Source organism: Nesoenas mayeri, assembly GCF_963082525.1.
Source record: "Nesoenas mayeri genome assembly, chromosome: 3".
NCBI lineage: Eukaryota > Metazoa > Chordata > Aves > Columbiformes > Columbidae > Nesoenas > Nesoenas mayeri.
The window spans coordinates 111,259,029-111,286,289 of record NC_137544.1 but is presented as its reverse complement, the minus strand read 5'-3'; the positions used below and the strand labels follow the sequence as shown (position 1 = coordinate 111,286,289).

Genomic DNA, 27,261 nt, shown 5'->3' with positions numbered 1-27,261 from the left:
GCTGTCCTGCATACTAAGTAACCAAAATGAGATTTAAAAGAAACATTAATAAAACATCTATAATTCAAAACTATGCCTGGCTTTTCCTGTCAGATGGAAGCCATGATTCTGGTATCTTTGACAGTCCCATTGAAACAACTGAAAAACTGAAAAAAAGAAAGATCAAATACTGCAACCAGATTTTTGCCATATCCACAATTATTAAAGTAATGAAAACATTCCACATACCAGAGGAAAAACAAACAAACAAACAGCTATGTCATCTGATCATCACCTTATATGCTGGAAACTTCACTGACTGGAAAGGAGGCTGTACAAGATTCAAGGTCTTTTGGGGTTTGGTTTGATCATTCCAGGAAATACTCGGCACAATATTTTGATTACAGACCTCTCCAAACATCATTTGTGAAAGAAGGACACAAAAGGTATCAGTCTCCTGTTATCTCCTGCTTTGCAAACAAGCAGAAGCAGATAACATTAACCAGTACCTACTTCTCCACCAAATTTACTGCTCTATAAGGGAAAACCACAAAAGACAAGTTTAGAATCTGTTGTTGGAAAGAACTGCAAATGCACATAACACTAATTACACCACTGAAGCCAATGGCAAGACCAATTACTAACAACCCTTTAGTGAAAGGAGGGAAAATAGGCAACAGTATTTGTCTGTAACAAGGTATCGTTACATTTAATAACAATCAGTAATCTTTAAATGCCTGTAATGCGCAAGGCCTCTTTTTCATATGTACACAGACACACTACAGCATTTGTTTTGGCATCTTGCTTCTTTTTATTATTTTTGCCCTTTTTTTTTTTTTTTTCAGTTGAGCTTGTTTTATTTTTCCTGTGTTTGATTTGAACTGCATGAATTATTACAGGCTGCTAGATTACTCTTGTGAAGCAAGCTTAAAAGAATATAATTAACAAGAGAAGCAGCAGTGTTAGCACTATAGCATGCAGATGCACCTATTGAAGGATAAAAATAATTACTTGAGGACAAATGTCAAAGTACTTCAGATAAGATTTTTTTTTTTTTTTTTTTTTAAAAAAACAACCTTTTGTCCTCTCTGCATTGCACACACCAGCATGATGTGCAAGGTTTTCATCAGAAAGCAATCCTTTCCACCAGCACACAGCTTTCTACAGGACTGGTGAATGCTCTCAAGGCTCTCTAGTGGTCTCCTAAAAATAAATGTCAGCAGTTCTACACCAGCATTAATTTGAGATGAACGTTACTTTTTCTCATTTTACAGATAATGACTTAGAAAAGCTCTCTTTGCAGTGCAGTCTTCTGCACCGGGACCTACACCATGCCATGTATCACCATTGGTCAAGAAACTAATGAACTAACAGGGCCTTTTGCGAGCCTTGTACTAAGTTTTTCCTTCAGAATTTCCTGTTGGTCACATTCAATGAAATTCCACAGCTGCCTGCAACTCCAGGAAGTGCAGTCAAGTCACCATTGATGCTTTAAACAGGCCTAGAGATACTGGTAAGAATGATGTCATGTGCTGATGCATTTGCCACATGAGCCTTCTCACTGCGTGAAGGTACAGCACTGATCACAAAAGCCAGAAACATTAAGAAGAAAATAAAATACCATGCAGATAAAATCCATCTGAGCTAATTATGAGATTAAGGACATTACAAGATGAAGCCCTGCATTTCAGGAAGAGGTTTGGGGTTCTCTTTTCTGTTCCCCCTTATGATGGAACTTAAGGGTATTCAAAACACCCAAACATCATTCAATGTAGTTTTACAAGATGCCAAGAAACAACAATGAGCAAATTAAGCCAGGAGGGTTGACATGTTCCCCTGGCCTCGCCTGTCTGCTCCCACTTCTCCACTGCAGACTCCTGTGTAAGGCCTGTGAACAGACTTCTGAACCATCTCGTAGTGTTACCACATCAGGCTGTATCTGAATCAAAACAGCAGTCTTCTAGCCCAAGCCTTTGCAGAATACGCATCAAGCATCTAAAATAAGACAAAGCTTGCTTTTCCCCCACTGAAACCATCAAGTAGTCTTAGCAGGGCCGGGAAATTTCAAAAGAGAAATCATTAAAATGGGCACAGCAAGAGGACACCATATCTGAGATCCTTCCACTTCTGTGTCTTCACTGTCTACACTTAACACAGAAAATTCCTCCTTCATTTCTTTCCACCAGAGGTCTCTACATATTTTTCCAAGAATACACAAACTGTTAAGAGATTGTGATTTTCCATGTGAACTGAACTTTACGAGTATTTTTAATATGTCTGCAGCTAAACAGACTAGCTTCTACAAGACTCATATGTCAAGATTATGCTTTGCTTTTCAAAAGATTCTCTAGTCTGGCTTTGCTTGATTTAAACCAAAAAGGGACTAAGCAAAATACTACAACTATTTTACAAGTGCAGTCAGACCTACTGAATCTGCACAGCATCTATTTGTGAGGCTGAGCATGGAATGAGTAGTATGTGCTGCTGATGATTTGGTTTTCTTAAAACAAACACAAAGGAAGCTTGCAGAATGAGCTGGATTAAACTAAGGTGAAGTTCATCCATTATTCAGAACAAGCAACAAAGAGAGATTCAGCTTCATTTTTCAAGGAGCTATTGCAGCAAAGAAACTTGAGCAAAATAAACTTCACAGAACTATCTAGCAAAATATTTTCTTAAAGCTTTTTGCAACAGAATTTTATATTGCAGAATACACAAACTGACCCTAACCTTCAGAAGTTATGTTAATGTCCTTTTGACGGTAATAGGAGGTTTCCTTGACTAGTTCCTAAATTTTATGTCAGAGCCAGCTGCCCTCTACATAGGAGCTTGCTTTGCCTGATCCAATTTAGCCTTGTTCGTCTCAAGGAAGGGTTAAGAATACTGCACCAGAGTCAATCCACCAAGTGGATCTCTTATCTCACTCTCTATAATCATAGACACTCCCCTTATGCAGACATTTACTCCAGCAATGATTTACAGTACACATCCTACCACATCAGAGCTTAGAAACAACTCCCAGTACTGTACAACAAACAATGCCTACAGAAAACAAGAGCTTCTTTAGGCCACCTAAAAGCTTGCTTGTAATACCAGCCTCCCCAGTCAAGTAAGTTCAGAGTATTAGAACACCACTGAACACAGGTCGGGATTTTGTGCGTGCCTGCTGGGGGCTCAGGCTGACTGGCAGGGAGGAGCACAAGCTAACGGAGCTGTTCAGACAGACCTTAAATGGAAAGGGCAGAGCATGTTGCTTTATAGTGGAAAGTTCACAGAAGGCACCATGAGTCAGATCTTTCTCAGATGCCTGATTTTCCCCTTCATGTTCTTTTTGCAGAATATTTAGTCTTCTACATTTTAACAATAATGAATCAATGTTTTTAAAACAAGCTTTCAGTTTAGAGTTTGTAGGTTGCTCCGGTTGAGCGGCACGCAAACCTGCTTGCACAGCCCGCCCAGTCCTGACCCCCAGTGAATGTGCTGTTCTGATCCTCTTCCCTGCAAAGCCAGGGCCTGACAACTGCCACGTGAATTAACACAAACTGATCACACAGACTCATTTTTGCCCCATATGTAACAGTGCATTTGAAAGCTGGTTTTAGAAGGTGAAGTGCTAGACCATCTTTCTGCTACAAAGCCCAAGTGTTGAATGCAGACCTCTGTGCAGACCTCTCCACAGCCTGCACTTCCTTCAGCAGACAGAAGTGACCAGCATTGTCTGCCCCTCTCCATCAATGTCCATGTTCAGTGTGGTGCAAAACAATAAAACAGATTTGTAACAAAAACCAGGGAAACACAGTTTGAGCAAACTTGAGCAAGTAAACCAGGAATGTGAATTCAAATTCCAGCTCCTGTCCTCACTGACTATAAAGCCTTCAGAAAACTTAAAGACAGACACTGACTAGCATCAACCATTCCTTTCATTTTATCATGCTCCAATGACTTACCTATACCTCTATCTATAAATAATATCTCCTTAAAACAACATATGTGCATGACTGAGGGTACCTTAACATATTGTGCGTTATCCCTTCTTATTTAGAAACACTAGAAATGTAAATGTTAGATGTATTCTCTCAATGAAAAGCGCAGAAAGCATAACTAAAATGACTGACAAATACTGTCTAAAGCGAAGCTTCAACCCATCAAAAACAAATGCCTACATTAAACAACATATTTCTAAAGTAAAAATATGCAAGAGGCTTCTTAGCACACCGTTGGTAATTCTAATCAGACCCCATTAGAAAACAGATCCTATTCCACTTTGCGTATTTTTTTTTCAAATAGCATTCAAACAGAGGGCCCTTCTGTTTTTCAATCTGGAAAAAGTAGAGAAAAAAATATTTTTTTGCAATTCCTGGAGAACAGAAGAAAAAAGTATATCTTTCAACAAAAAGTGTTAGCAATTTGAACTATTCACAACAGAATCTTCTTCCTCCAATTTATCTAAAGGAGATTTAAGAAATTCTGCATAGCCTACTACAAGCAATTAAAGAAAAGGATGAGCTTTGCTGTTCTTACTGCCTGGGCAAGTTTCACATTCACATAGAGATACAAGAACAAAGGTTTTGACTTATATTCCACAGGCATTCCAATATCCACGTTAGGACTCAGACAAAGCAAGTCTAAGAAGCAACAGTGCATTAATTCCCCCATCCTCCTCCTCTCCTTGCAATCCATGCACTCATTCTGAAAAAAATTACAGTTGAGTGTGGGCAGGAGTAGGAGAATCTGGCTCCATGTGTCTTTTAAAGTTCCCTTCCAAACCAACAGCAACAGAGTTTTCTTGTTTGTTTTTGTTTCTTAAGGCCACATTTTGGATTACACAAAGCAACTTCTGTCCTTTGAAGATGTACAGAAATTGTGAACATACTGAAAGTTTCTGAGTGGGAAGCAAGCTTGGAATGGTACCAGCTTTTAGGGTTTGTCTAGAAGATAAAGTTCACTTACCTCAAGTGCCTGGATTATGGGACTGAGACAGTTATACAATCAATAGGAAAAGGTTGATACCTATGAAATGCTAAGACACTCTGCCTCTTTGGTATTTGTAAGTTTGAAAAGCTTGAATGTATGCTTGGAGCTATAAACACAGTGCAAACTCTTGATCTGCACTCCAAAGAAGATTGTAGCTTAACACTGGGTAGCACAACACAAGTATATAGTAAGCTAAGAGGCAGGCAGATCTATGGTACACTGCACCCATACAAGGACCAGTGTGGAAAGGCTGGTGTGATAAAAACTCATATTTAGTCTTCTAAATTATGACCTTCCCAAGCCCTAAATTAATCCATATTTATTCTGAGACACGGGCAATCCTGTTTCATGCACAATGAGGTCTCCAATTAAGAGTTCCTCATCCGTCAGCAGCCTCCTTTCACTTTTGCAAATTAATATCACAAGGAGGAAAAAAAAAAGGGGGGGGGGAGGGGGAGTGACGAAGTGAAAATGTGGCATGCTGTGGTAGTTCCTTTCCCCTGTCTCTGCCCAGGAGACCAGACTTTGCAAATATTGTCAGGTGCTCCCAGCCACAGCCATAACAGATACAATATCAAGAAGGGGAAGGAGTGAGTTCAAAGACGAGATCTTGAACTGCTTTCTCAGCTCTGATCCTGGCATCACCTTGGCTGTATGACCAACAGCAGGATTATGAATCGCCTGCTTTCAGCCAAGCACCCGTTTCCAGGAAGAACACTCCTCTTTCTCAATAGCTGGGGCACCAGTGGAGGTAACACACCTTCCTGACACCCTTCAGAGGCACAAAACTATAAGATGTTACCACTGCTACAATGCTACTGGAGATCTCGGAAGCAGCCACAGCTTCAAAACACCATGGAGAAACGTGGGAACCTCACATTTAAACTTGGGTCTGAATCAAAGTCACACACTTGCACACTAAGCAAAACAAAGACTTTGTCCTCTCAAAGCTTAATGAGACCTTTGAAATGTAAAAAATTAGAATAATCCAACATGACAAACTTTGCAGCAGTAAGCCATATAGGCACAGTTTTCAAAATTAAACCTATTATTTTCTTACATGTTAGGAAATAAAACTGATTACCAGAGTTAAGAAATTTTTGCATATAGTTCCAAAGAAACTGGCACAGGCCATTAGGAACTGCCACTCTCATTTCCCATTAGATGCCCCATTTCGTGTTGGTGGCCTTTTGATAGCTGTTTTAAGATGGAGGTATGGCCGTAAGATGTGAAATTATTTTATCAGTATTTACAGCTAACTGTTCCAAAGACTGAAAAATTAGAACAACTCTGCCTCTTACTGCTCAGTCTAATTAAGTTATTATATCACTTCCAATCTGCCTCCTGAAACAGAAGTTAACACTCCTGACTACAGAAGTCAATCTCAAAGGCAACAATGTTTATTTCTATTTATAGATCACCAATTCTTCCTCTAGAATAATATATCCAATGTCTAAAAATTTGTATCATTTTTAGGAAGCTAAACTGACTGAAGCTTTAAATTAACGCCCTGAAAAATCACACCCCTGGCTCATATCCTGCAGAAAGTATTGGCTAAGAAAAAAAAAAGCATATTAACTCATAGATACTCAAGAGACCAAGCAAAACCTCCCGCCAATACCAAGCGTAAACAAAACCAAATAGCAAAAAATAATTTAAAAAAAAAAAAATCCCTAACTGAAAGACCTTTATTTCTATTTTGAAACATTAAAAAGTGATCTTACAGTTTCTAAAAATTGATGGTATTTTGAAAATACCCAACTTCCTAATTTGCAGATACAGTTGATGAAACATTTCTATTTCAAGGTCAACAACCCTAAAACCACCAGTAACTAAGGACCTAAACAGATTTTGCTAATAACTGCTGTTTGTAATATGCCCAATAGCAATCTGAACTAGATTGTAACTAATTATTTCAAGATCAGCTAAGCTGGAAAGTAATAGCATATTTAATATGGCTCTTCTAAAGCACTAATTTCAATTTTCAAAAAAGCAAACAAACAGAACCTATAGTATAGCTGAATTCATGCTGATGCTGAAAATGCACAAAGAAATTACATCTTTCAGCCAGCTAGGGGTTTTTGCTTCTGTTTTTTTGTTTGGTTTTGGTTTTCTTTGTTTGTTTTAAAAGAATCTTCCTGTACTGTATTTTTCCTGTTACAACCTAACCTAGACTTCACTCAAGTCAGACACTCCTATAAGCACAGCCTTTAGAGCTCGGTCAGCCCTTTGGCTCAGCAGCCCTGCAGAAGAAGCCAGGGGCAGTGGTCCTTCATTTCTCAGCGCACTGAGCTGTGTCAGTGGTCCTTTGAAAAGTACAGCTGGTTACTGACATTCAAGAGGAGGACGCCCCTAAAGGTACAAAAGGTCCTTTGCATCCCCAGATTTTTTTGAGATGTAAGTTGTTAAAAATGAACTCCGCCCTTTCCTTGCTTACGTTCCCAAGGAAGATGTATAGATACTGCCAGTACCAATTGTTTCAAAGTTGAGGCCTTTCGTCACCCGCCACAGACCAAGTTTGGAACTGGAAACTAAGCCTGATCACTATGCTGGATACGGTGCTGCCCTCTCCTTTCTTCCTGTGCCAATTGATACCTTAGATCAACTTAGAACCCACACCCTCCCCATCCTACAGTAAAATGCCTGATTGTGGTTTAGGCTGATGGCTACTTCAGTTAGCTGATGGATCTTAGCATGGGGTAGCTGTAAAGTAACATCTGCAGCCACAGAAGAGACTCCTGGATGCTGTCCAGATTTTTTATTAAGTGGATTTGATGTCTTGCAGGCTGTATTCCAGTCTTGTAGCATTAAATGAGGCAAAGGGATAAAAAGACAGAGCCCCTCTATCCCATAGGGCACACAGCTTAAAAGATTAAGTAATTTTGTCTCACCCTACATTTCAATTTTACTCTAATTTAAATTTTTTTAATCTGTAAACACAAATGTGTCTGGTGTGAAAAGCTGTTCTCCTTGAAAGCAGAAAGGTGAATAAAAACGGAGGCTAGATTGGTTCCTGGAGCAAAATACATTCTTAATCTTGCAAAGTGCTGAGAGCCATCCACTCAAAGACAAAGCCTCTCAAAACTTACTGCAATACCTAGTTGAGCCAAGTGAAGAACAGTGGCCTTACAGTGAAAGGCAAAAACTTCCTAGCAGATTAAGCACTGCAGGATCTGGCACTAAGGGAGGAAAAATATGAAGAAAATAATTTAATTTCAAAGTTTAGAAGGGTATTACAGTAAATGAAATGAATATATGTTACTGTAAATGATTAAATTTCAAATTGGAGTTTTAATACATTTGCCCAGTTAGGGTCAAAGAGGCCTAATGATTAAAATCCACTCTGTAAACTAACTATCAAGGGAATGGGAAACAATCTTAGCTGTGCAGAGTTCACACAGAGCACTGAGGGAGAAAACCAGTTATGTGCAGAGTCATCAACACAGACAATAGAGATGCGTGGGCACACACACTCCTTGTATTCTGCAAAATAAGATTTTCCACATATTTCAGCATATTTGATATAAAATGCACTTTCCATCTTTAAAACAAAACAGCTCAAAAAGTTGAAGCCTGCAAAATTTTAACATATTTACTTCTGGAGCATTCAGATGGAACATCAGCCTTGGCAGGGCTGGCACTGCACACGCGTGTGTGTACCCACACTGGCAGCTCGAGCACTTCAAAATAACGGACAGGCCCATGAAGGAGCGCTCAGGAAAATTAAGATCACTGGGCTGCTGCAGTGAAGAGTAAATCTCCTGAATGAGTGCATTCACAGGAGAGTTCAGCGTGGCTTTATTTATGCACATCGTGCTTTAAGTCAGCTCTCAACTTTTCCAGTTTCTGAGCATAGACAAGACCTTACACAAAAACACTTATCTCAGCTTGATCTGTTAATTTAACCTTGTCTCTTGGGCTTTGACAGATGAGCGCTGGCATATCCAGCTCTTGCTGTTTAACACATTACCCTGCACAGTACTGATGCCTTCTTAACCACTTTTCTTCCCCAAAGGCATCCGCCGGAGGAACTGCAACTTCTGTCCCTGTCACCGCAGCTCTCAGTTGTACCTGACCTGGGCTAAGGCAGACAGACAACCTAGCAGGCTAGAGCCTTTAACCCCTTTCATTGCAGGTGAGTCAGGGCTTCTGTTTCTTACTGCTCTGGCTGAAAAGCTAGTGCTCGAGTTTTAACATATATCGGGTTTGGGTTTGTTCTGCAGCCAGACAAGCAATATAGCACCACAGTGTGAATTCACTCATTCATTACAATGCAGTTTATGTTCAAAGATGCTTTGCGTCACTGAAACCTTCAGCCTTCAAAGCCAATGAAAATAAGTGTTTTGGAGAAAATTATGAAGTATAAAACCCAATACATGCAATGCTTCCCACTTCACCCAACATAAATGAACCTTTCCACATCCAAACAACCCCAGGATTTGAAGACAGACGCAGCAGGTTCCCTCTTCTCCTCAGCTGTACTCTCCCTTCCCCCTCTTACCTCTCCCTAAGACATGGACAGGGATCACATGCACCCAGGGACCTTACAGCTAAAACACCCAAAGCAGGGAAAAAAAGCTTCAAAAAAAAATATCCATAAAGTAAAAATGACACATGGCAAGCTTCATCACATAAATAACTCTAGAGCTAGAACAGGTACCTACGTTTTTCTTCTGGCTTTGTAGCATTTGATTTCTGTATAATCCTGGTCTTCAAGAATCAGCAACAAACCAGATTGGTAATTGTGAATGGATGATGGAGGTTTGCTTTGTTCAGAGAGTCAGAGTCAAGAGTTTAGCCTCTGACCAAAATCAAGAGCGGTTCTCACAGTCTAGCCTCATAAACATTTCAAATGTCTCATGTGCTACCCTATCTCTTCTTACACTAAGTCACACAGCAGATACACTAGAGCAACAAATAAGTGAAATAATAGCAAGAAACACTCCGCACAGAATTCTTGGTATTTAATAAGAGGAAATGTTACTTCCCTGCCCTGCCACCCCCAGTCCCTGATATTCACATTCTCTCTTCCATAAGCATTAGATTTTGGGATGGATTTTGTGGATCTGATATGAAAGAAAAAGCTATCACCTGAAGTCAAAGCAGAAAATAAATCACAGAATAAATTCCGCAGCAAAGTATAAGGGAAAAAGAAAAGAAAAGGAAAAAAAAACACAAACCAGAGATCAGCAACTCTAATCCAGCTAGTGTATGCATATATTGAAGTCAACAAGCTTAAGCAGAATATTCCAACAGCTATGATTATATCACAGTAACTATAAATCTATATCCTGCTGTGCAGCCATGGTTGTAACTGAACTCCATCCTACCATCTTTATTCCCAAAGGTCTTCACAGAGCTTAACAAGTTCTCTTCCTTCATTTATGGCTATAGTTTCTACATAAACACCTCCTTTAAAGCACTTTGGTTTGAACTGTCAGGCAGACTGTCACAACCATTTGCAAAGGAATCTAACACAAACAACACAGGTCCCCTGAACTTTTTGCACTGCAGTAATCAACATGTAGCCTTTCAAGTGCAATTACATGGTTCAGGCATCCATCACCTCTACTGAAGAGGAGCTTGGTCCTTATGCTTATTGTCATTCTCTCATCTATCCCCAATACTGGATAAAATATTTTAGAAACGTCAATCCAGAAAGGATGTATTTAAAGCCTAGTACAAATTACTTCCTTCCGCTCAATCTGGCATTTATCCATTACACATGCTCTTAAATACACATCACCCAGAGGAAAATAAATAGAAAACACACAAAAACCCCTCCCCACAGCAAAAAGCTTGCTTAAGCTCCTGCATCAGTAGCTGTAGTTGAGTGATCACACAGTCACTGCCCCTCCAAAATTACCTTTCCCATCTTCCTCATGTATTCTGCTTCCCTGGTCCTGCTCTACCTCAATACAAACATTCTGCAACAATTTCCACTCTGCCTCCATAAGACCAAAAACCTTTGCAGATTATCCCATTATTAACATGATATATTTAGAAAAATGCCCTCTCTCTTTTTTCCCCTGTTTGTAGGGTATAACTTGCAGTTTTCTCCTCATGTACACAGTATCTTGCTACCATAAATCTGCATTCATCCAGTTCCTAGCAGTACAAAGAATACTTCTTGCACCTTCTGCATAATTTCTCTGTATTTCAGCTTCAGAGATATAAAATGTGGATAATCTGTCTCCATCACAGGGCAGTCTTGTAAGACGGGATTAATAATGGAGCTGTGCAGCTGCACAATTTTTGTGCAGAGAAATTGTCAGCACTTGATATTTATTTCCACACAGCAAAGTGTCTTTTTAGTTATTTTACACCAGTCCCACTGAACAGAGAGCTGCTACCTTCTGGCCTTTAACAGGAGACATAAATCCTACTTATAAGCAATCATGGACATCAAACTGCAGGAAAGCTGACGGAAGATGATTTGTGCACGCAAATTAGAGAGTAATAGAAAAGATTACTTGTCTACAGTTACAAGGGAAGTTGAAAGAAAGCCTGCTGTAGAACCAGAATTTTCAGACTTCTGTTGTTTCTACCACTAGACTACACTCTTTGGTAGAATGAGAAGCAAAAAGGACTTTATTTCCTGCTCCAAATCCAAAACACCTACATAGAAAAAACTGCACAGAATTTATCAGGTCTCTTTTGAACAAATGAAGGTGCTAAACTGACTGACACAGAGTTATTTACAAGGAACAAAGATAACTATTACTACTACTTTTATTAACTGAAAACCTGTACAGCCTTGCAAGCTCTTCTACTTTCAGTACTCAAAAAAACTATTCTGCAGCTTCTGGTTACATCTGGGTAGCGAGAGAGAGAACGCTGCGTGTGATTTCTTTGCCGTGATTAGGTACTTGCCTTGGGATAGAAAAAAATTTAAGCTCCCACAGCCACACATCTACACAACCAGCTTCCCAGGTTCAAATAAAGAAAAATCATGCTTTGATACAATAATCAGCTCAAAAAGCCCAAAGTGTTATCCAAAGTCTTATCCTCCTGTAACTGCATATAAATGCACCGAACAGCAAGAGCATTTAAGTACTCTTTGTGTTTATGCTGCATTATTCCTACCCTTTTCACATCTAACACCCGGAAACCAGCATGTGACACTAATATGGAAAACAACTTACACAAATCCAGTGAAGAAAACAAAACACATTGACGATACAAGGATGTGTCAGGTTGAAGAGATCATAATATCAATTTGAACTGAATAAAATTAAATCAGGGAAGGCCAGACACATACTGCACTTTTATTTACAAGGCTATAATTCTTCCTTTCAATAGAAAATGTAATAAAAGAACCCCTTCCAAATGCACTCCAAAGTTTTTTTTAACATTATGTCATATTGGTAGCCAGATATTTTCTACCTGTGTCTTAAAGGCAGAAACATTTAAATAATGCAGTTTTTTTCATTCAGCACCAAAAAAAAAAAATTAAAAAAAAAAAAAATCCCTGGTACATTTTAAATTTACGTTTCTTCTTTAACAGTATGATTGTTACTATTGGAGTCACTCAGAGACACAACAACATTTTCAATAACCAAGGCTTGCTCAGGATAGTTTTTGTGGTAATAAAACTGTTTCAATTACAGAAGCTACTCCAAACTGGAAGAGCTGTTCCAGTACAATGAAAAATATAAATTCACTTTATTTTGGTATAGAAGCGCTTAAACTGGCTGTGCAGTTATTTCCATGATAATGTACTTCTCTACTGCTGCCTCCTGCCTTTAAGGCAAGAATAGGTGCTATATGACATGGATTGCCAAGGCACAGTAAAACAGTGGAGCTGCTATGTATATATGAGGTCCAAGAATCCATGTGCATATTGCTTGTTCAGCAAAATCAAGTCTGAAAGCTCAATGTGGCACAGCAAGTTCCCATTTTCAAGTAAGCACATTTTGTTGTGAGAATTTTACATGGCCTGGGTCAGCAAACATCTGTCTGAATGCAACACAAAAATCTGATTACTGATGAGATGAACTGTATTCAATAGGAGAATAAAGGCCTGGCGTTTGCTACAATGTTGAGCGTTTCAGTAACATGAAATACTTCGCTATTTCAAAGCTACCTAGTTCACCAGTGAGATGGTTTGGGGTTGTAAGGAAAATGAGATTTCTGGCCCTGCTCAGCCCACGTGCCCCACAGCACACCTGGGAGCCTCCCAGAGTAAACAAGGGTGCCCAAGATTCGTCCCTTACTAGTGACAGCCACGCCTTCTGCTATTCATCATAAGCATCCATGCTTTCCCTCCTCTAAAAGATAGTTCAACAACGTACATTTATTTCATATACACATATGCCGTCTTGAACTATATATTTGTACATACTATGCACAGGTGACAGTCTTCTCTGTCATGTGTTACCAGCTTCCAGAAACATCTCCTCACCACTTAACTTCTCTTTTGCTGCAAGGGACGTTCAGTATAAGAAGAAGTTAAGGCCCCCAAAATAAAACCTGTGCTAATCAGAGATGATGTCGGCAGAAATACAAGAAGGTTCCATGGCTGTTCTCGAAAATAACTGGTTTTGCTTCACACACGGATTGCTCATATTTAGGTCACTGGTTTTGTATCTCCAAACCCAGCAGGATCTGCCTTGTATAGCCCATACAGGCAGACCAGAAAATGGTCAAACTGGGAAAAAAAGATGCATGTTCTGCTCCTCACTGTCCCTGCTTCCCTGTCAGCTCAACTGGTCCTGCCCATCCCTGAGCAACGGCTGAAATGCAACAAGCAAACATTCCACACAGGAAGACAGGAAGCTGTGAGACCAACCATTTGTAAGGCCTTCCTTGGACAGCAAAAAGCAACAAGGCCTGCAGAAGACCACCTGAGGCAAACCTTACCAAATCTCCTCTGTATGCACCTATGGCACCTCACAGAAGGAAGCGGAGGGCAGCAAACTTGCTCTGTGAGGCTGAGGAGGCAGGAGGTTTCTGCTTCTCTGGGCCTTAATAGGCTTTTGTCAACCATAAGAGGCACAGACAGTTCTCACAATGAGGTGGACATAAACATGTTAGGATAAATTGCAGTCTTCCTGTAGTCAAGAGTTGCTCAAGATTATTTTGTTTTTTTAAAAAACTTGTTGACTTCATCATTAATAGCAAATCAAGCAAGCACCCTCCCTTTAACAGCTGTTAGTAAAAGAAGAAGTATTATTTTTTCCCCCTAAAGTACATGCTCTACTTCCCTAAGAATAAATTTGAGATGTATTCACTGAAGTCAGCATTTCTTTTTTTCCAGGAGGAAGCAGACTTTGTGTGTTGTAAATACTTTATTAAGGTCCACTCCAGACTACAAGACTGAATCTATAGGCAAAAATTTCCATATTCCTGTTTTCTGGTACAGCAATAGGAAAGGAGACAAAGGACTGCACTGTCATCTGCAGTGATTCTACATCAATATTAGCCACATTGTCAGCAGTACTGAAGTTCCTGGTGATGGGCAAGATGAACACCAAGCACCAGGACCAGCTAACCCACAAACCAGAAGCACCAGTAACAGGTAACACACCTGTTTTTAGTGCCATTTTCCCTTGTGACACATCTTCTCCTGACGTGGCTGCAGTAACAGATGGGGAGCAGAGAAACACAGAATTGTATCTAGCAGCTCCCTGCTTCAAAAATACAATCACACAAAGGGCCACATGGAAGCATAAACTGGAATAAACCCATAGTTCCAGTCAGAGGGAAAGAGGTTGGGCTGCCAGGAGCTTTTACCCTTGCAGATTTTCCAGTGTCTAATAATGGGTAGAGTTACTGGCGTTTTACCTGCAGCCATGGGGTTTGACCAAGACTCCTCTCTTCTATCCAGTGGCCCTTTGTCACAAAGCCCACGGAAACAATAGCTGGAGGTTTCCACTCCCATAAGCTTTGGCTGAAATCATCCACTGAAACTTTCCAGCAGAACGCTGACTTTGCTGAACGGACAGAAAATTCAGACACGTTTTAGCATCAGACAAAACCTCTTTCCCGATGAAGCAAAGCTAAAAATAAGGAAGAAGCCCAAGGTTCAAAAACAACACAGCAATCTAACATGTCATAACCACTGATAGCACGGCCTCATGAACCACACAACGTTGTGTGTCCAGAGAAAGGGGCTGTCCGAGCTCTCTAGGAAAGCGACAGCAACGTTGGTGCAGAGGCATGGCAGTCCCTGGAGAGATGGCACAGCACAGCAGGCTGCCACGTGCCCACAGGTAGCAGATGACATGTCAGGGACAGTCCCCTCCATACTCTCTGTATTACAATGCTACCCCCCTGTTGCACAAGTGCTTGCCTTCAGCTGCTGGGGCATCTACCCCAGAAAAGGAGGGAAGAGAGGTGTGAGGGGAGAAAGGACATGCTGCCTTCTCCTCCTTCCACCTCTAATGGACAGCCTTGCAGTCACAGACCAAAGGAGGTATCATGTCTAAAGCACTGGATGTTTACAATTCTAGCAGCATGGGTCATCACACTCTTTGGCGATCCTCTGTCAAAAAAAATCCCACAATTGCGTCAGTCACTGTAATAATTCAGAGTGTTAAGATTCCTGTTGGTCATCTTGCAGTTCAAAACAACAGCGAAAGGAAAAAAAAAAAAAAAATCCTATTTACTACATTAGAAAAGGTATCCATGGTAAAGAAAAATAATTCCTTTACTGTTTTAAGATTGCCTGTGTCTCGGTATTCTGAAAGGGTATGCAGACACTGGAACTTAGAGCAGCCATCTAAAGGGAGGAAAATAAAAAAATTTAACAAGAAAATGAAAAACCAAAAGCAAAGCCTACAACCCAAAAATCCCTTTTCTACATGTACAAGTCCCCCAAGAAGGGTAGTGAAAACACCATTGTCAGAGATATTTTTTAAAAGGACCTTTTAAAAAGCATTAACAGTAAACACAAACCATCCAAAAAATGCCTCAAAACCAAGTAACACTGTGCTAGAATCTTTTGCTTTCTGTGGTGTGAGAAGAAGTGGTGAAAAATGGATCAAGACTTTCACATTCTTAAAATTTGCTTACATGTCAACGATAAAGGAATGCAAGGGGAAGTTTTAAAAATATTCACTCACTCGACTTGAGAGACACTTCTTTCAAGTACTCTGTCCAGCTAAGACCTGCACTTGAAGAGAAAAAGGAGTTCAAAAATCTCGTTCTCTTGAAAGCTTTATACTGCTCAGGTTACCTACAGGAAGAGACAAACCACTAAATCAGTTTTCCAAGAGACTGTAGGCACAATCAGAAGAAAAATACAGCCAAGCAGTTAAGAACTGCCAAGCAGACTCGTCCACCTATCAACATGGCCAGAGCTGTGACTCCAGAGCTATAATCATGTTAGGTGTTACCAGGAGCTGTCAAGGTTAAATCCTTTGCTCATAAACCATCAGCAACAGGTTGGTTTGGAAATTTACAGGCTGCTGAGTTAGATCTTTGCTGGAAAAGAGAACTGAGCTGTTCTGACAGCTCTTTTCTGTTCTTTTAAATCTCCTCCTATGTACTGCCATAAAACAAAGGGATTCGGAGTTTACTTAATGAGCAGTCACTGAAAGTAAAGGAAGTCCATAGTGCATTCTGAGTGGCAGCGTACTATGTGCTGCCAACTGTATTCAATGATACAGAATCTCCAATAACTTCATTTATTAGGGCTTTTGATATTAATAGTACTGGCTAGGCAAATACTCTTCCCAAGCACAGCTGGTAGGGGAAAGTCATTTTATGACACTGGATTTAAAAGTACAGGTATCAGTGCATTAGTCTTAGCCCTGAAAAAAGTTCAATACGGCTATCATCTTAGGGCATCAGGCAGCAGTGGATCTAATGGAACGCCCAAAGCTGACTTAAGGAATGTCTTCAGTTCACCTGGCCTACCAGAAAAGTGATGAGACTTGTCCCATGAGGTGGAGATGAATATATGCTTCCAGCAAAGCTGCACACCCATCAAAACATACATCTCCCACCACAACTGCCAATGCCACCCATCTGGCAGCCCCAGGTAACTCACCCATCAGACAGCAGCAGGGAAGCAAACATTACGTCTTGGGCAAAGGAGGCAGTGAACATGGAGGGTGACAGGTCATTACAGGTGTTTGCAGTGATGGCATCAAGGAAACGAGTGGTAGTAATGTGGGCCATGGCAATATGGGAGTCAAAACTGATGTGATGTGATAGAATCTCAAAATGCCCCTGATGGTTTTAATTCAGTCGTCCCTGGAATTAGAAATGATTTTGCCCTGCAAAGTCATTTTTCAAAACAGGTCTATTAGAAAAAAAAAAAACAAAACAAAGAAAAACACCAAACAGATCTGCTATCGTGCTGTTAGGCTCTGAAAGAGCAGCTCACCCAAAACAAAGCCCACAGAATGACTGCAGGAGACTGTGTGCATGTGAAATAAAACCCGAAACCAGTTTGTGCTAAAATAAATACGCAGAACCACAGAGATTGCAGTTCAGCAGCTGCAGACAGTTAAGCAGCTGCAGAGGCTGGCCATAGCTTTGGAGGAATCCTCAAGATAGTCTTCTTAAAGAATAATAAAATAGAAATTAAAAAAAAAAAATCCTCAGTAACAACTCTCCACTACAAAGAGAGCCTCAACAAGCAAACAAGAATTACTTCTGCACTGCTCATCTTCACAGGTTTGCAGGCAGCTGAAAACTGTAGTTCAGAAGAGCCTGCACTTGTGATTCATCTGAAAGGCTTGTGTGTTTGGAAGCCCTACAGTGACAGCACAGGGCACTGACTCAGGATCTGAGTGATTTAGCTGAAGCACTTTAAGATGCTCTTGCCCACAGCTGTGGCTTGTCTCACCCCTCTGGCAGGTTTAGTCACCACTGTATCAGAGCAGCATAAGGGAGATGCTCACACCCCTCAAGTGCTACAGTTCATGCTCACCTTACAAATAGGAACTGAAACTGATGGCAGTCAACACTAACACACCAGGCAGCCTTACTGTCATCTTACAACTGCTTCATGGGAGAGTAAAGCAGAGGAAAACTGCTGCCAAGGGACAGCTCCACTCCCGAATCCAGAAAGCCTCATGAGTCAGAGCCTTAGACAACAGCAATGTTAGTTATGTTTCTGCTAATTTTAGCTCATGCTTAACCCACAGTTCCCAAGTCCCTGCAATGCCTTTCCAGGTGCCAAAAGCCACAACCACTCTGTACCTCAACTACCAAAACATACAGCTTCCCAGCTGAGAGGCTCTGATGCACTTAAACTGTATGCTGCAGAAATAATTTTTTAAAATAAAGATAACAAGAGGAAGAAAACAAGGACTGCTTTATTGCTGTGTGCATATCTCAAAACAAGGCACAAAAGTTCAGCTGCGTAGCTCCTGTGTTTCAGAGTCCACTCCAGGACACACAGAACAGACTTGGTGCAGAGGGCAACTTGGGAGTGTCCCATAGCAAGGTAAAAAACAGCCTACCAGGGCCAGCTTCTACCCCAAGGAGTAAAAGAAGTGAGAGGGGCAAGGGAAGCGAACACACACTTCACACACTCCCCTCAGAGTAAACAAGGAAAGGCTTTAGAAGTAAACAAACAACACCCGAGCCTCAGTATTCTCAAAAAAACACCCAAGCAGAATGTTTTTACTACAGTAACTGAAGGGTTTGTTTTATAAGAAGAGTTTCCTCAGATTTAGTCAACCTTAGCAGCCTCCTCCTCTCCTTATTCACACTAAACTATGAAAGGGACTTCAGCTCTCTCCAACCAATTAAAAACTAATTGAAGCAACAGACTGGCACTATACAGCCTGGGCAGTCTGAGAGACTGAAGACTCAGCTCAGATGAGGCCTATGCAATGTCTAATATTTAGTTTTATTTAACCTTATAACACAAAGAGCTGAAAAGAGTATTCACAGAGATCCAATCCTGCAAAAAAAAAAAATCTTTATTCCAGCTCAACTCCACTGGGTTCAAAGGAACAGTACATGTACTTTACTGTAAGCGTGCAACACAGTGCCTGCAGGAACAGAGCCAGGTTTATTTATTTGTAAAGCTCTGTGAGGAAGTTACACACACAAACAGCTAGATGTGTTAGAACATAAGCTAGCATATCTTATTTATTCAAGAAGACACCCTCACCCCTTTAACTGAAAGAACGACAGACCATTAAGATGGATTTGTATACACTTGGATATAAACTAGTCTTTTTGGCTTTAGAGAATTTTTTTTTTTGTTACTGCTAGGACAGTAAGCTATGTCAAGGAATTGCTGGAAAGAATTCTGTCTCTCAAAGACAAATAAAATTCAGAAGAAGTATTTATAACAAACCCAAAATTTTCTACCTTACAGATACCAAACTTCATGCCTGCTGCTACCAATGAGGTATTTTAGGAACTGAAAACAGTTTCAAATACCCTCAAAACAGTTGCTGCAAATAGAAAATGGGTGTAAGTATGCAGCACCAACGATCTGAAAAAGTCAGCAGCAAGAAAGATTTCATGTGCATCCGTACCTCTTCTATTGAAATCTCTTCACTGCACAATATGCAACCAACAATTTTGATGGGAAATCCCTAACTTGTGGGCCATGGAACAGACATAAGGCCACCAAAGGGGCCAAGAGGCTCGCTTGGTAAGGTAGGGAAGGAAAGCAGCTGGTGTTAAGGAGCCAGGATTGCTGACAACCTCCTGACAAAAGTCAGGCAGAGAGCCCAAGGCAGCAAATCTACCTGTCTGAAATCAGAGATTTTTCTTTTGGATACAAAGAGACAAGAGATGCAAGGCAGCAGAGGAGAACTGCTTTTACATGTGGACAGTAAGTGTGTTTTAATTAACTGCAGGAAGAAATGGACAAGACTGAGCTGTGAGGCAGCTGGTGGTGATTATTTGGAAAGAATAAGTTTAACACACAATTTAAGTTCTCAAAAAGCCCTCAGTCAAAACTGGAAACGTACAGAGAAGAAAAGGCTGGTGTATTTGGAGATGGGGATTCTTTGGTGTGGAATCAGAGATCTCAGTGCAGAGTGCAAGGACAGAGTATAACTGAGAAGGATAAAAGAAGCTAAAAAGCAGGAAAAATTGCATGACACTTTCCTTGCACAAGCTGTACTTGCCAGGGTATATCTACATTGCTAACATACAAACTCAAATTCGATCAAAAACTGAGAAGAGCAAGCCCAGGACAAAAAGCACAGTTCAATGCAAAACTAACTCAGAGGTTCTGAATTGACCTGTACCTCCTTCTGTCACAAGTTTCAGTATAATCATCCTTAACAACTAAAAACACTTAGGTATTCACAAAATCCACTCTTAGCAACCATGCAAACCCAGGAAATTAATTGAGTAATTTGAGTCTGACCCCATTATAGGCAACCTCTAAATATTTCTACAGAAGCCAGTTAACCCTGGTTCTTTTGGTGGCCTTCAGCACTGAAGGGTTTGCTGGCGGCCAGAAGGGAAGCAGACTGGTGTGAACTGTGGAATCTCAAAAAGCTCATTTCTTTCCCAGTGCATACCAAATCTTAAAATACTTGCAGCATTCAGTTATGAAACTACAATAGAAGAGAAAAACAGATGGCTAAAGCCTTTTGGAAAAAGAAAAAAAAAAAAAGGATTAAGCACTACTTTCCAAAAGAGAAATACATATACTAGAAAATACAGAACCTATTTTAGACCATACCTAATTGATACAAAAATAGGTGACTTGCCTCATGGAAATGAAGCCTATCTTCAGTTAAGGCAGCATACAAGAAAAGTTTAACCCTTTTAGAACATAATGGCTCACTGTATTTTTAAGCAGGATTTAAAAGCAAAGCAGTTCATATAGCAGACAACGGGCATTACAAACATGGTAAATAATAACATATTTATTTATCTCTAAAGCAACTACTGAAAGGGAAATCCTGTAGAAAAGCCTTCTTATGCTTTGTCTTTTCCAGTGTTTTTAAGCAGTTAGCACCTAAATCCAGGTGAGCAGCTTTCTCACTTATAAAAGCATCTAACAGACATCATATTAGGAACCTGGCAATCTCAGCTCTGTAAGAGTTAGGCCATTCACTGTGGAAACCCATCAATACTACACTCAAAGCCTCTACTGAGTCCTTGATTTGCAAGACATCACATAAAAATAAGGAAACACAAAAGCCATGCTAGAGATCTCCTGTGTTCAGCCTTAGGTGCTTCAGTAGCACTGTAAAACAGCTATCACAGCTTCAGGTCCAAGTATTGGAACTGATCTCTGGTCCGAAGGAGCATTTTCTGCCTGTGAGGCTCCTCTGCTGAGCCGCTGCCTCAGACAAGCCCTGACTCCACTGTCTGAACAGCAGCCTCAGCAGCTGAGAAGCCCCAGGGTAAACAAGAGATGCATACTGAGCTGATGGGCCTGACACAGGATCAACAGGAGACCCGGGATTCTCCAAACTGGCAGCTGGACCAGCAGGAAACCCAAAGGCATCTCAAACAGCACTGGACACCAGTGTCCAGGCAGCTCCTGTCCCACACAGCAAGACTATGCTCTGACAGCACAGAGCAAATACAACTTCTGCAGCAGCCAAAGCAAAATGCACGAGACCGATTTCTGGTTGTATTCAACAGTTCTGCACTGATGATAAGGATTAAGTTAACTCTCTTCTACCATACATAGTCTTTCCGGGCCAGAACTGCAGCTCACTGGCAAGGCAGGGTGGAAGACCCTGTGTTGCTCAGCTTACTCCAAGGGTAAGTGGAACACAAAACTGTCAAGCAAACACCATTTAAAAAAAAAAAAAATAATAAAAATCAAGGGCTTATATGATGAATGCAAAGCATTACATTTTCACAGTAGAAAGAGTCACTGATCTATATTAAAGACCAAGGCTACATTTATTTATTTATTTTAAATGAAAGGCTCTAAATGAACTAATTGGTCAGTTCTTCAAAGGTACTGAGCAGCCACAATAATTAGGTCTGGGTCAGCAGGAACAGCCAGAATGCCAACTCAGCCCTGTTAACTCCCTAAAAATAAGGTTTTTCTAGTGAAAGAGTGACAACACTGGGATGCTCCATCACAACCTGTCCCCCAGCCCCTCAAAATGCACCACCAATGAAAAAGCAAACATCTGAGAGTGTCTGCCTTTATTTATTAACAGGAACAAGAACCAGAAACTATGGAGAGCAGAAAAAGCAAGCAAAGGGAGTTTCAGCCTGTGCTGGACAAATACTGCTGTACCTAGGGATACCCTTCTAAAGAGTGATGCAGCAACACCAGAGTGGTAGTGACCTCCCATACAGCCAGCATAGCTCCAGAAACAACAGCAGGAGCTATTTTGAATGCTACGTTAAAAAAAACCTAAAACTGCTACAAGTTCAGAGGAGACAAAAAGTATCAAAGCCAGTCAGAAATACAACGTTGCAAAGTGCACATGATCATTTACAAAAATATTCTAAAACACAAGTAGTTTTCTGAAGAGTTAGACAAATGTAAACCTAACAAAGACTGCAGTTCCCAGACAGGCATAGTCTGTTTTGGTCATGCACAGCCCTTGCTTACAGAGACATCTCACTTCAAATGTGTTTGTGACTGCATTGTCATTTATTTTAAAATATGAATGCAGCATTCTTTTCCTCCAGAAACACTGCATTGTTAAAATGCCAGTACATTAAAATAACTTACTGCTTACTACAACACAATCAAACAAACTACAGACTACAGCACTGACACTTAATATTATATCGAGTGCTTTCAGCAAGAACAACATATGGAGTTCATTTCTTCTGTTTTGTTCTCACATGGGCTAAACTCAGATATAAGCCTTAGAAACAGAGGAAGCAGTAATTCTGTCAGCATGTGCAAAACTATCTCTTCTCCAAAGATAAGGAAAGACTTAGCTGAAGGTTCTAAAAATATAAAAATATTTACCCTTTTGTTCCACAGAGGAGTTCTACTTATGGCAGAAACACTGTATTTTAGCTTGCATGCTTAAAAAACATTTTTCTTAAGGTTCTCCAAACAAGAGGAAGCAGAATAGAAAAGCCTACAATCAAATGACTGTGAGCGATGTTTTTTCTCTATTGTTATTTTTCCTAGAATTCATCCACATTTCACCACCATACTGTTGCTTCGTCATAACCAACACAAGCAGTGATCTCGCCTATATTTAAATTCAGAAACGCAAAATGAAGGTTCAGAGAGACAACCTATTTTTAAAAATGCAGTTGTATATCTGAGGTTTTGAGAAGCTGTTTCTCTACTTCACACACAGGCATTTTGCTAGGTGGGCACTCTAGTTTATGGTTAAACAATAAGCTAATTGTTTCTAAAATAACAAGATTGTTCACAGGAAAACTTTTGTGTGTGACTTTCTTGAATCAAGTGAAAGTTGCATATCCAACCTGAACATTCCCCTGCAGCATTCATACTGTAGTGCTAAAGTGTTCTGCAAATTCTCAAGCAAGGAGCGAATCAAAGTGAAAATGAAAGTCAAAACAGGCTAGTTTATGCAAACAAACCATAAAAAGTAATAAGCACAACTGCTGAAATAAAGCTGATAAAATAAAACTACTGTGGAAAACTCTTTGTTGTGAACTAGACAGTGGATCCCACAAAATAATCATGACCGCCTCTTTCAACTTTTAAAATGTTTTCACTGTGAAACCAAGTTCAACTTCCAAAATGACTCTGTTTCTTAATAATATTTCAAAATATTTTAGGCAAGAAGATAACTTGTTAAAAAAAAAAAAAAAATAGCCTGACAGTGTTCCTTTAAGACAGAGCAGCAAGCAGCCTTCCAGCATATTTGACAGAGATTTCCAGCTCCAAGAGATAGAATTTAAATTTGTAGAGGCAATTACTCATAACCAGTGAAAGCAGCCAATGCAAGTGCCAAACTTGCCAACAAGAAGAAAGGCCAAGTATTAGGAAAGAGGCTGCAGTTTATTACAAGGCAATTTGAACATCTCAGTCCATGAGGTCTGGAAAGTACTTTCTTCATCTCCTGACACCGCAGGCTCACAGTAACATCAATATTCCAAACGTATAAAACAGCACTTAAGCATTTGTATAATGGAGATCTTTGCCCGACTATTTAAAAGCAGCTTCTAGTCTTCCTTAGCCTATTTATTTAAGCTCATTTTGCAAAGGAAGGAAGATGTGCCAGATATATACCATTAACTGTTAACTGCTGTCTAGTCAGCTCCAAAGGCATACAACTGGACCACCACTGCACAAAATTCTTGTCTAACTAAGCAAATACCTTGAGACAATTCCCAAGGATCTATCTCTTGCCTCTTCCCACTAAAAGGTGGAACTCACAAAGGAAAAGAAGGAGAAAGAAGACATCTTCAAGTAAAAAAAGTCAAAATCGAAATGCATATCTACCCCAGATTAAAACACCACCATCTTCAGAAATGATCTCAAATGCCTCAGTCAGCTAACAACAGTGCCAGCAGATAACAGTCGGCACTCAGACTTGAGTTGGAAGCTGGAAACCAGCTCTTGGGAAAAATGAAAGAAAAAGAAAAAATAAAAGAAAAACACACAACAACAACAACACACATACAAAAAAAAACCCCAAAAAACTAAACACAAAACCAATAACCAAAACCACACCATTAAGTCGCAGATGCTGAGTTAAAAACGCATTGTCCTCTGCACGATAACAACAATATCAGCTAAGAAAATCAGAGTACAGAACAAAACTAACAGGTCCAAGCTAAGTTCGCAGCAAAGCAAGCATTCATCAAAAAAGACAAGCACCTCACACAGTGGCTTCTGCAATGGACAGGCAAGAGGAACCAAGGGGAGACAAGAGCAATGCACACACACCCAGCAGTACAAAGTGAACAATATCCTTCCTGTTTCAGCACCAGCAACTTCATCGTTTGTGCAGCAACACAAGCAGCTTCTTACCATTTTTTGGTGCACTCTACCATCAGCTCCTGGTAAGAGGCCACAAACTGGAACTTGGATGCATGTTTCCCAACACGCTGCAGTCTTTTCCAAACTGAAGCCATGATGGTGAGAAATATCAGTCCTCTCACACAGTAGCAATTCTGCAAATATCAATGTGGGTTTAACAGTGTGTGTGCTCAATACGAGCAGATTTATAAACAGACACAGTAAAAACAGCGTGTGAGGAGCTCAATGGGATGTCTACAACTCATATTCTGCCTCTCCCTTCTTCTCGGTAAATCCCAGTCCAGCTGAAAGGCTCATCACCGGCCAGGAGCAGCATGCAATAGGAGCAGACAGGTAATTGAAAGGAAGTTCTCTCATGGAATCATCATTCCTCACACAGCAGATGATGTGGAGACTGCAGGACTGGAAGACAAATAAAACAGGGGAAGAAATCATTGGTTAATATGCTCCATACTACAGTGCTGCAATTGCACGTGATCTCGTACCTTTCAAATAACTACAATAAGCCACAAAAACCTACCCCCTTCCTGTTGTGTGCGTGTGTCCCCCCCATTTAAATAAATAAATTAGAATGCAGCAGTAATTTCAGGAATGCAAACCACGAGCCTGTTTGGAAACATATCAACATGTCCTTTTATCAGCACCATCATAATTGGCAACAACAACAAAAAAGGGCAGGTCAGGGCCACACCAAATCCTTATGAAGCATCTCCGGGAAGCGATGCAAAGTGGCTGAGGTGCTGCCAATATGCACCCAGAGGGAGGGACACAGGGAGATGAAGACAACTTCTTTGTCTTGATGATAAAAGGTGTAACAGTTGTTTCCTCTCACATACACACCTCCTGCTCCCATTTCTCTTTCCAAGGAGAAGGAACAGCCAAGAAGGAGGCAAGGGAGTGTTACTACTAAAATGCTTACTACTTAAATACTCCTGGGTGATGAGAAGGATGAAAGAAGGGGCATTTCCTGAGCCCTGGCTCCCCAGGATTCCCCATCTTCCTCACTACATAATATTGAAATGGAAATGCCGCTCCATCCTGAACTGAGAAACCCTCATCAGGGAGCTGAAAAGGGAGAGAAGAAACCCAGACAGGTCTTCTCCCTCCAAAGGAAAGCAGCATCCCTGCTGGGTGCGGCGGAAAACCCTCTTCATTAGGAATAAGGGGAAACCAAAGGTGGCCGCATCTGGCGAGAAGACGGGGTAGGACAGCATCACAGCTGGCCAGGAGGCAACCTGGCTCCAGGAATGTCCCCCTAGAGGGGGCCGTCCCCACGGAGCCCCGGGGCGAGGAGCGGCCCGCTCCGGCTCGCCGGCCCCTGTCACCTCAGCGCCCAGCCCGCCTGAGCAGCGCCCCCCGCCGCCCTCAGCGAAAAGCCATTGAGGTTTTAGAATACCAACGGCGGGGAGCAAAGGAGGGAGAGGCGGCTCGGAAAGGGACGCGGGGCAGCGCGGGTGCACTCACCTGCCCCTGGCTCCTCACGGGCGGTCCCTGCTGGGCGAGCACGGGCGCTGGCACCACACGGCAGGCGAGAGGCAGCGCTGCCGCTGCCCATTACTGCGGCAGCCCCGCTGGCGGCAGCGCTCCACGGCTGTCTCCGTCCTCCTGTAGCCTCATGGCGAGCACTGGGCACACAGCGCTTCTCCTCGCCGCACCGGCCGGGCAGCCAGCCCGGGTCCTGCCGCGCCTCACGCCACCACCATCGCCCTCCTGCCGGCGCTGCGCCTCGCCTCAACCCAGCCTGCCGCTCCCCCCGCCCCCTGGCGCAGCCCGCCCCGCCTCGCCATTGGCCCCACCGCGCGCCCTCCGCAACCCACTGGCTGCCGGCCCGTGTCAATCACCTGCTGGCGAAAGGGGCGATCCTCGCGCAACGGGGAAACGGAGGTAGTGAGGGAAGACGGAGCTTGCAGGCCCTCTTCTCCCGCCTCCAACTCAATCTTTTTTTTGATTGGCGGCAGCGATCGAGGAGGCGGGGTTTCTTGTAAGGAAAAGCTACTCGATAGGTGTACACGGCCGCCCGTCAACGCGAAAGCGTTCGGCGATTGGCGGCCGGGCTTCCTAAAGCCGCGGGGTGGGCGGGGGCCGAGGAGCTGGCTGTCAGGGGAGGGGCGTGGCCCCAAGCAGCAGCGCACGGGACCCGCCGTCGTCCGCGGGCCGGGGAGCGGCCAGCACCGGCTGCGCCGCCGGGAGGGGCAGCTCCCGCACCGGGAGGGGCAGCTCCCGCACCGGGAGGGGCGGACGGGGGAACGGACAGGGGGAAACCGAGGCGGGAGCCTCATACGCCGCCTGTCAGGTGGGCGCCGGAGACGGATCGAGGCAGCAGGAGTGGAGGAAAAACCACAGTGAGGAACAGTAACGGGGCCGGGGCGGCTCCCGCCGGCCCTGAGGAGGTGTCGGTCAAGCGCCGAGCCTGACCCACATCCTGCAGCGCGGGGCCCGGTTCTGGAGATGGTCTGGAGCCCTCACGGGGATGGGAA

The 27,261-nt window shown here is 42.0% G+C and overlaps 1 protein-coding gene across 4 annotated transcripts in view; it reads right to left on the bottom strand.

Moving 5' to 3' along the window:
• The window catches only part of EHBP1 (EH domain binding protein 1), a 225,706-nt gene extending 199,019 nt beyond the window's left edge, over positions 1-26,687 (bottom strand). Inside the window, exons 1-2 of one of the 4 annotated variants that reach the window (XM_080341320.1) lie at positions 26,626-26,687; positions 24,776-24,918 (exon numbers count right to left, since the gene is read on the bottom strand). In XM_080341320.1, the coding sequence (XP_080197446.1) occupies positions 24,776-24,879 (104 nt within the window). In that variant the 5' untranslated portion in view covers positions 24,880-24,918; positions 26,626-26,687. Of the gene's footprint in view, positions 1-14,482; positions 14,506-24,775; positions 25,187-26,248; positions 26,505-26,625 lie in introns of those variants that run through there. The other 3 variants (XM_080341319.1, XM_080341318.1, XM_080341321.1) reach the window with 3 other exon arrangements.
• Positions 26,688-27,261: the final 574 nt, after the last annotated feature.